Source organism: Rhincodon typus, chromosome 15 (genome assembly GCF_021869965.1).
Source record: "Rhincodon typus isolate 14 chromosome 15, sRhiTyp1.1, whole genome shotgun sequence".
Taxonomy (NCBI): Eukaryota; Metazoa; Chordata; class Chondrichthyes; order Orectolobiformes; family Rhincodontidae; genus Rhincodon; species Rhincodon typus.
Window position 1 is genome coordinate 1,807,461 of NC_063346.1, and position 10,834 is coordinate 1,818,294.

Below are 10,834 nucleotides of genomic sequence, written 5' to 3' on the forward strand. Positions count from 1 at the left end.
CCATCAAACACTCCCAGGACAGGGACAGCACGGGGTTAGATACAGAGTAAAGCTCCCTCTACACTGTCACCCATCAAACACTCCCAGGATGCTTATGAAAAATACAAAGCAGCCCCCACTTGATTGGTACCACATCCACAAGCATCCACTCCCTCCACCATCATCGCTCAGTAGCAGCAGTGTGTACCATCTACAAGATGCTCTGCAGAAATTCACCAAAGATCCTTAGACAGCACCTTCCAAACCCACGACCACTTGAAGTCTGAAATATTGACACTCAGAGGGAGTTGTGTGTACTTGTACAAAGAAAGCTGAAAGTTAGGATTCAGGGCTCAGCACAAGAATGAGGAAGTCGGGCAACATTTATAAAGGGCGATGGTAACAGCAGACCTGGAACACTGTGTGCAGTTTTAGTTTCCATATTGAAGGAATGGTCGGAGGGGAGATGGTGAAGTTTCTGGGGTTTAGAAGACTGAAGGTGATGTCGTGGAAACCTACAGGTTTTGACAGGGTTTAAAGGTCAGGACTGAGCGGCTCAGAGTATCCAGGAGCTCTCAGAAAACGGGATGATCATTTAGGATTGACATGAGGAGAAATGTCTTCCCTCAGAGGGCTGTGAATATTTGGAATTCTCTTGGTCCCAGACAGTTGTGAATGCTGCATCACTGAATATTTTTAAGGCTGGGATCTTGGGGAATGGCGGGACATCGGGAAAGGATGGGAAAGGGGTCTGAAGGCCCAGATCATCCGGGACTGTATTGAGAGTGTTTGTGATGGTTTAGTGGTATTACCTCTAGGTTGTGAACCCAGCGACTTGATAATGATCTGGGGTCCTGGTTTCAATTCAATAATATGTGGAATTAAGAGGCTAATGATGACTATGAATCCATTGCTGATTATCAGGAAAACCCATCTGGTTCACTAATGTCCTTTAGGGAAGGAAACTGCCATCCTTACCTGGTCTGGCCTACATGTGACTCCAGTCCCACAGCAATGCGGTTGACTCTTAACTTTTAGGGATGGGGCAATAAATGCAGGCCTGGCCATTGATGCTTAGATCCTGTGAAACAACAAAAAAAGGTGGAGCATGCTCAATGGGCCGAATGGCCTACTCCTGCTCCTATTTGCTGGGTTTTGAAAGGTGGGTGTTGTGAGTGCGGACGGGGTACACATTGGCCATGTTGCGCCTTGTTCTATGCTGCCATTGAGCTGGCCCAAGTTGGATGTCATCCAGGGGATAATGTCAGCTGACCACCCTTTTCATACTGTCCTGCTATTGGTCTATTCTCATGCTGCCTAGTGTCCCCCAAGCCAATTGGAGAGCAGATAGACTTCTTACCATCCAATACAATGACTGTATTCTGCCTGTCGAACAGTTTGTCTTTGACAGGATGTGATAGCTCTCAGACACACAAACACACACACACACTCCTCAGTAACCCCCCACCACCATTATCCCAGGGGCCTTCCTCCTGGTAACCACCCAGAAACTCAGCTTCAGGACAGGCCTGGGCTTGGGAACTCAGTGGGTCAGGAGCCAGAGGTTTGGCAGCACCGAGTCTGGAGTGGAGAGACCTGGATGATGTGAATAGGTATCCATTGATTCCCCCGAATGTTGACAGGGCAACGGAGAATGGCATGATCCATGGCATCGATCCCAACAGCTTCTCACCAAAGGTCTGGCAGAACAAAAAGAAGGTATTACATTTATATAGCAACTTTCACAGCCCCAGGGATGTCCCAGAATGCATCACACCAATTGAATAGTTGGCTGAAATGTAGCCATTGATGTTGTAAAGCAAATACAGCAGCAACATGTGCACAGTAAGATCCCACAAGCAGCTCTGTGAAAATAACTGAGAAGCCATTTGTTAGAGATGTTATTTGAGGGTATGTTATTGGCCAGACCACTAGGGACAACACCCCTGCTCTTTATCATATAGCTACAGTTATTAGAACACAGAAGGAGGCCATTTAGCCCATTAAATCCATACTAGCTCCCTGTAGGGCAAGCCAGTCAGAACTCTCTCCCCACTAGATCCCTATTACCCCATAGGTTTATTTCCCTCCAGTGCTAATTCAAATCCTTCTGGAAATAATTCAGCTCACCACCACCTTCTCCAGGACAATGAGAGAAGGGTAATAAATGCCTAGCCCATAATGCCTAAATTCCATGTATGGCTATTTTTAAAAATGCATTGGAGGTGAGACGGTGAAGTTTCAGTGGATGCCCGGTGATCAGAGGCTGAGGAAATACAGTCGATATTCTCTGGGCTTTTTGAAGACTACGGGGCGATGTCATTGAAACCTACAACGTTCTGACAGGATTTAAAGGTCAGGGCTGAGCAGCTATTGACACTGGTCAGAGAATTGTAAAGACTGTGACTTTTTATTTTCATGCCTTTTGAAATTGTGGACTGAAATGAGAAAGAACTGTTGCAGCACGCTTTGTAAAGCGAGTCCCTTGACCGTCATGGTGAGCATTGTACAAAGAGCTGTTTGTATAAGCAGCCAGTGAAGGTTAGCTTGCAGATGGACTGGAGCCAATGGGTTTACAGATGGAGCTTTGGCTGGCATAAGAAGTTGATTGGTCTGTGGACTAGTGACTAGTTACTGATGGGAAAGTCTTTTGCCTGTTTGCTTTGTTCTTAGGTAACTGGTTGCTTGGGCACAGGAACAAGATACAGAGAAGTGACTGGATCTCCACCAGCGCAGGATCTGTCTCTCTGTTCTCTGCAGCAAAAGCCACTTTAAATCTGAGGGAACCATTTTCTCTTTCCCTCAATGGCTGCTGCAAGCTGTGGGGCTTTTAACTGATAAATCAGAAAACTTCTGCAAATGAATGAGCCATCCTGTACCTCCTACAAACTGGTGAAAGTATTCAGAACAATAAGAAACCAACCAATCAGCAAGAACCAGCTTGGTGGCTCTCCAGAACAAGGATTCCTGAACTGTTTTCTCATGCTCTATGTTCATGTTTTTTCAACTTGTCACATTTATCTGACTGTGTATAAAGGAGAGTTTATAAAGGAGTTAGTTTGATTCATGCTGTTATATGCTGATGGTTTATAATTGTTTATTTCTAGCTAGAGTCTAATTACTTCTAGAATCATAGCAAACCTACAGCGTGGAAACAGGCCATTCAGCCCATCAAGTCCATGCCGACCCTCTGAAGTGTATTCCACCCAGACCCACACACTAAACTATCCTTGAAACCCTGCATTTCCCATGGCTAACCCACTTAGCCTGCTCAACCATGAACACTTTGGTCAATTTAGCATGGCCAATCCACCTAACCTGCGCTTTGGATAATGAAACTTCAGAGTCAGGTGATATTCAATTGAGGTTAAAGCTCTTGAACTTGAGGGAATTAAGAAATCTGGTGATGGAACACCAAAGGGAAGAAAATGACAAAGAAAGAGCAGACAGAGCTAAAGAGAAATAGAAACAAAAAGGATGGAAATGAGAAAATTAGAGTTAGAAATACAAGAGAGGGTTAAAGTGAGGGAAGCCGAGTATTATCTTAAATGTTGGAATTGAAACAGGAGATATGAAATGCTAATGCAGGCTCTGGTCAGGAGAAACTGAGTCATAATTTGCAACCCAGCCAGGAAATGTTTCAGCTTTCAGCTTGCACTGGCCCAACCGAAAGGAGATGGGGGAGGGATTTTTAATGATTATTTCTCCTCACTATTTATTGAGGAGAGAATCATTGATGTTAAGGAAATAAGGGAAACACGTGGGAATGTTTTGGACCGTGTACACGTTACCAGAGAGGAGGTGTTTGCAGCCTTAAAGCACATTAAGGTGGATAAATCCCCTGGGCCTGATCAAGTCCATCCTTGGATGTTGTGGGAGGCTAGGGAAGAAATTGCAGAGGCCCTGGCAGAGATTTTTGCTTCACCTTTAGCCGCTGCTGAAGTTCCGGAAGACTGGAGGATGGCTAATGTTGTTTCATTATTTAAGAAAGAGAGCAAAGACCAGCCAGGGAATTACAGGCCAGTGAGCCTGACATCAGTGGTCGGCAAGTTATTGGAGAGGATACTGAGGGACAGGATCAACCAATATTTGGATAGTCAGGGTCTGATTAGAGATAATGAGCATGGATTTGTGTCATGTCTGACAAATCTTTGAGTTTTCCAAAGGGGTAACCAAGAGGATAGATGAGGGTAGGGCAGTGGATGTTGTCTATCTGGACTTTAGGAAGGCCTTTGACAAGGTCCCACACAGCAGGCTGGTCATGAAGGTTAGGTCTCATGGGATCCAGGGAGAGCTAGCTAATTGGATTCAAAGTTCACTCGATGGTAGGAAGCAGAGGGTGATGTTTGAATGTTGTTTCTTGGACTGGAGGCCTTTGACAGTGGTGTGCCACAGGGGTTGGTGCTGGGACCGTTGTTATTTGTTATTTACATAAATAATCTGATTGTGAATGTACAACGCATGATTAGTAAGTTTGCAGATGATACAAAATTAAGAGGTATCGTTGACAGTGATGAAGGTTATCAAAAATTACAGAGGGATCTGGATCAGATGGGGAATTGGGCTGAGGATCAATACAGATAAGTGTGAGGTGTTGCACTTTGGAAAGTCAAACCAAGGTAAGACTTATACAGTAAATGGGAAGGTCCTAAGGAGTATTGTGGGACCTAGGAGTACAAATACATAGTTTGTTGAAAGCAGCGTCACAGGTGGACAGGATGGTGAAGAAGGCATTTAGCACGCTGCCTTCATCTGTCAAGGCATTGAGTATAGGAGTTGGGACATTATGTTAAGTCGTTGGTGAGGCTGCACTTGGGAGTATTGTGGGCAGTTTTGGTCACCTTGTTATAGGAAAGACATAGTTAAACTGGAAAGTGGGCAAGAAGATTTACGAGGATGTTGCCAGGACTAGGAGGCCTGACTTATAGGGAGAGATTGGCCAGAATGAACTTTATTCCTTGGAACATAGGAGAATGAGGGGTGACCTTATTGAGGTGTATACAATCATGAGGGGCATAGATAGGATGAATGCAGCATATAGTCTGTTTCCCAGGGATGAGGAATTGAAAACTAGAGGGCATAGGTTTAAGGTGAGAGGGGAAAGATTTAAGAAGGACCTGGGGGCAACATCTTCACACAGAGAGTGGTGAGTATATGGAACGGGCTGCCAGAGAAAGTGGTTGACGCAGGTACAATAGCAACATTTAAAAAAACAATCGGATAGGTACATGGATGGGAAGGGTTTAGAGGGATACGGACCAAATGCTGGCAGTTGGAACTAGCTGAGCGGGCACCATGGTCAGCATGGACCAGTTTGGGCTGAAGGGCCTGTTTCTATGCTGTATTACTTTATGACTCTATGTCATTTGAGAATATTGCTCAGCAAATGAATTCTGCAAATGAGGAGTGGAACTAGTTGGCAGGCAAAGCTCAGACTATTTATGCTTTACTGTCTGAGGAGCCTTCTCAGGATTATGACAATGGGAAGAAATCTGTATCAGCTGTATTGTAGTCACTGCCCTGGTCATATACATAAAGTTTTCAGAATTTAAGGAAACCACTGGGTAAACCAATATTGAAGTCAAAAGGGTTAAACAAAATAATTTTGAGAGGTGAGTAAGGAGCTGAGAGCACATAGAAAGCTCTGAGTGAGATAATGCTGTCAGGGGAATTAAAAAAACTGACTATTTTCTGTATTAAGAGCCCATGCTGTGGATCAGAGGGTTACAACTGTTAGACTGGCATCTATGATGGTGCTTCCTTTCTGAAGTTGTGTTTCCTTGTGTTTCAATCCTAATGACGAAGACAGAAAGCTCTGACTTCATGTGTCTTGTTAGCAATGTTTAGAAATGTTCTTCCTCACACCCTTATCCAGTACCTTAAATTAAATCCCCCAGCCCCTGTGTCCTCAGCCAATGGGAATGGTCTCTCCTTGTCTCCTTTATCCAAACCTCCCATTGTCTTGTACACCTCTATCACATCTCCCTCCAACCTCCTGCACTCCCAGGAGAACAACCCCAGCTTCTCCAACCGAACCTTGTCACTAAAATCCTTCGTCCCTGGAACCATTCTGATAAATCTCCACTCCACCCTCTCGAAGAGCCTCACATCCTTCCTGAAGTGCAGTGACCTGAACTAGGTGCAATATTCCAGCTGGGACCTAACCAGAGTTTTGTAAAGGCGCAGGGTGATGGTGGCATTGTGGGATTGTCACTAAGCCAGGAATCCAGGGACCAGGTGAATGAGCTCAGGACATGAGTTTAAATCCTACCACAGCACCTGAGGGCCCTTTAAATTCAATGGATAAATATGGTATTGAAAGCTGGTCTCAGTAACAGTGACCATTCAGTGATCGATTGCCTAATATCCCCTTTAGGGAAGGCAACGTACTGTACTTACCTGGTCTGGCCTACATGTGACTCCAGTCCCACAGCAATGTGGTTGACAATGCTTAATTTTCTAATTGACTAATTAGTCCAGTAGTTAACGAGTTAGGGAGGAATAATAAATGCTCTTTGCAAGATGCTCTCTGATTGGGGCCAGGGTGTGGGAGAGACCTGAAATCTGTAACCCTTCTGGTAATAAATGGAACTTGAGGAGCTCCACACGATCAAGAGAGAAATCCTCGCTCCCTCCTCACTTGGTAACATTGGGCTGGTCAGAAAACCCAATTGATCAACAGGCTTCACTTACCACAGCGACAGCTCCAGAGTGTAACAGTTCCTGAGGGCTCATTGCAGTGACATATGCAACATTGGAGAACACGTAAACAAAGGTCACCAGGGGGATGGAGATGAAGATGGCACGAGGAATATTCCTGAAAAGAAGAACAGTTTGGGATTACAACACCCAGAACATCAAGACCATGAGGATGTGTGTTGTCAGAAACATGTAAAGTAGCTTCAGGAGGATTTGGACAGGCTTAGTGTGTCGGCGAGAGCATGGAACCATGGAATATAAAGTGGGAAAATATGAGGTTATCCACTTTGATTGGAGAAACTGATGTGCAGAATATTTCTTTAATGTTAACAGGTTGGAAGATGTATATGTACAAAGATTAGGTGGAAAGGCAGGTTAAGAGAGGGATCCATCGAGTTTAGAGAGATAATGATAGGTTAATGTGGGCAAGTAAACTAAGCTAAGCAGAAATGTGTGTTGTGAGGGGAATGTTTTCAGGTAGACTTGGACAAAAGAAGTTATTTTACTGAGAGGGATGTGACCTTTTGGAACTCTCTAACACAAAGGGCTGTGGAAGATCGTTTTTGAGTTTGTTTAAGGTTGAGATTGATTGATTTCTGATTCCCAGTGGGGAACAGGGTTACGGGAATGGGGTGTGTAAAAGGTATTGAAGTGTTCAATCAGCCATGATGGTATTGAATGGTAGGACTAGCTCAATGGGCAGAATGGGCTAGGTACACACTCAGTGCTGTTCAGGAGGGAGTTCCAGTAATATCTAATCCACCCTAAAACTCAGTCAGTCAGCAGCGAAGAGTGAGCGGACAGTGCTATTGTCACTGGCCCCCATTGTACATCATGGTAATTGGGAGGACTGAGCTGGGCACTAGTTTGAAAGCTCACAGAGCCCTTTATCCTGGCACTACCTGCATGGGTCAACCAGCTCCTCTGTGACATAGTTCAGGAAGTTCCAGCCGCTGTAGGAGAATGAGCCCTGGAGGAAAGCGAGCGCTATGTGACCAACTTCAGGAGCTGTCTGAATGTCAAACGCGTTACTGGGCTTTAGAAATTCATAATGACCTGGAGAAAGAGAGAATTCAGTCTGTGGGTTATGTACAAAGCACAGATTCGCAGCCAATAACACACTATAACATCCAGGCAGTAAGATAAAGAAGATAAATTTAGATAGCATCTTTCACATCCACAGATTGCCCCAAACTGTGTTTCAGACAATGAGGTTCTGTTCCACCCGCTCCTTCACCCCCTCGACGAACAACATAACAAACACATTTTCCATGTGGATCTGGATGTAGGAGTGGAAGGGTGGAATAGTAAGTTCGCGGACAATACGAAGGTGAGTCGCGCTGTGGACAGTGCGGAGGGCTGTTCTAGGTTACAAAGGGACATTGATAGGATGCAGAGCTGGGCTGAGAAGTGGCGGATGGAGTTTAACCCTGAAAAGTGTGAGGTGATTCATTTTGGAAGGACAAACTTGAAAGCAGAATACAGGGTTAATGGAAAGATTCTTGGCAGTGTGGAGGAGCAGAGGGATCTCGGGGTTCATGTTCACAGTTCCCTGAAAGCTGCAACCCAGGTGGATAGAGTTGTTAAGAAGGCGCATGGTGTGTTAGCTTTCATTAATAGAGGGATGTTGATTCATGTTGATTGAGGGCTAGGGCGACTGCCAGAACTAGCTGCATCATCTTCAATGCTGTGAGTGTGGGATCCTGTCTGTCTGACTGAGGGTCAGAAGGCAAATGGGATTCTCACCTTTATCAGTCGTGGCACAGAGTATAAACCCAGGGAGGTTACCCCCTCACACACGCACACATGCACACGCACACATGCACACACACGCTCACACACACGCCACACTAGGGATAATTCTGCCTTTTGGGAACAGTGGAAGATGGTTACTGGTGAGTAAAAATCTCAATTAAATTTCTTTTTTTAGGATTCAATCTTTATTGTCACATGTACTTAAGTACAGGAGTACAGTGAAAAGTTTGCAATGTCACTCCACATGGTACCACTTCCTTTTTCCTTTACATATCTCAGACCCTTTTAATGGGAATAAGAATCGAGAGGGGTGTATGACTGGTTTGTGTCCTTGTTAGCACTGTGTTGGAGCTATGTGCGTTCTCCACATTACATAGGGTGCCATTTCAATTCCCTTTTCCTGCAATGTGTCACTCACCTTTACAGATCTGCACAAAGCCCATCACAATAATGAGGCCGAGGGCCAGGAGCTTGCCAGCGGTGAAGAGGTCCTGGACACAGGTAACCCACCGCACACGGAAACAGTTCACCCAGGTCAGCAGCACTGCGGGAACACCAACACAGTGAGGTACACCACAAATTTCAATCACTTTTCAAACACTGTCTTTTCCAATCCCACCTACCTCCAGGTAAATGTGACTCTGTGCTGACCCTGTCCTGGGTGTGTTTGATGGGGACAATGTCGAAGGAGCGTTACTCTGTATCTAACCCCATGCTGTCCCTATCATGGAGCCATTCTGCACGGAAACAGACCCTTCAGTCCAACTTGTCCACATCGACCAAATAGTCTAATCTGACCTAATCCCATTTGCCAGCATTTGGCCGATGTCCCTCTAACCCCTTCTTATTCATCTATCCATCCAGATGCCTTTTAAATGTTGTAATTGTTCCAGCCTTCACCACTTCCTCTGGCAGCTCATTCCATACATGCACCACCCTCTGACTGGAAAAGCTACCCCTTAGGTCTCTCTTTAAATCTTTCCCCTCTCACCTTAAACCTATACCCTTTAGTTTTGGACTCCCCTACCCTGGGGAAAAGACCTTGGCTATTCACCCTAGCCATGCCCCTCATGATTTTCTCAACTTCTATAAGGTCACCCCTCAGCCTCCGATACTGCAGGGAAAATAGCCCCAGCCTATTCAACCTCTCCCTAAAGCTCAAACCCTCCAACCCCGGCAACATCCTTGTAAATATTTTCTGAACCCTTTCTAGTTTAACGACATCTTTCCTGTAGCATAAGGCAGGAGAAGCTGTTTCTATAATCTACCCTCACACGTGGGAACACCACCCACCACGTGTGCACGGCAGATACCCATGTGACTTGGCCAACGTTGTCTCTGTCATAAGCTGCAGGCGAGGACAGTCAGTCAATGTGACATTTTATAAATTCCCACTTTAGAAATAAAACCAGTCTGACTCCAAACCAAAACACAAACAGATTCTAAACAAGGCCTCACGTCTAACATGCATTGTCTGACCTAAAATGTCATCTCTTCTTTTCACTGATAAAACCTTTAGTTCTTTCAGGACAGTGACTTGAAAGGAATTCGGGTTTTACATATACATATTAATCAATTAAAACCTTCTAAATGATTAAAGATTTAACAGCATCTTAGGTTTGTTTAATACATCCTCATCAGTGGTTTGAACCTTTGATCTTTTACTTATAAATTCTGAGTCTGATACTGCCTCTCTCACTGACAGCTGAAGGAGGAGTGAGGCTTTGAAAGCTTTTGATTTCAAATAAACCTGTTGGACTATAACCTGGTGTTGTGAGATTTCTGACTTTGTTTCTATAAGAACCTTCCAAAAAAGATTTGGTTGGAGACTTGAAGACTAGAAACTGCAGGGATATAGATAAGGCCAAGCAAGTGAGATTAATTGTATTACTCTTCAAAAAAGCTGATAAAGAATTGATGGGCAGAATGGTCTCAATCTGCTGCACTATTTTACAGTTTTGGTATAAAATTTTCTCCCTCTCTACATTTTGCCTGCAAAAAAAAAAAATCACAAATTAATCTGGCACAATCCTAAACCGCACACAGGCTGTTCCCCCATGGTCCAACATCAGATCACTTGCAAAAACAACTTGGTAATCACATTCAGGTGAAGGTGGTCACAGTGTGGTTGGGGAGAGAGTTATCACACTGCTGTGGTACAGCAATGCTTCAGAGACCAGGAAGCAGACCAGGAGTTCCAATCATCTGGAGCTGCTGAAGAAACACTGATGCACCTTCTGAACACCGCTACAAGCAAATTCAGCAAAGTCATCAGAATATTGGGACTGCCTCACAGCACCAGGGACCCAGATTCAATTCCACCCTCAGGTGACTGTGTGGAGTTTGCACATTCTCCCTGTGTCTGCGTGGGTTTCCTCCAGGTGCTCTGGTTTCCTCCCAC

General features: G+C 44.8%; 1 protein-coding gene across 1 annotated transcript in view; it reads right to left on the reverse strand.

Moving 5' to 3' along the window:
* LOC109938053 (large neutral amino acids transporter small subunit 2-like) overlaps window positions 1–10,834 on the reverse strand; it is a 45,690-nt gene that overhangs the window by 5,599 nt on the left and 29,257 nt on the right. Inside the window, 4 exon segments of the mRNA XM_048605937.1 lie at window positions 1,576–1,679; window positions 6,673–6,796; window positions 7,581–7,734; window positions 8,852–8,977. Of these exon segments, the coding sequence (XP_048461894.1) occupies window positions 1,576–1,679; window positions 6,673–6,796; window positions 7,581–7,734; window positions 8,852–8,977 (508 nt within the window).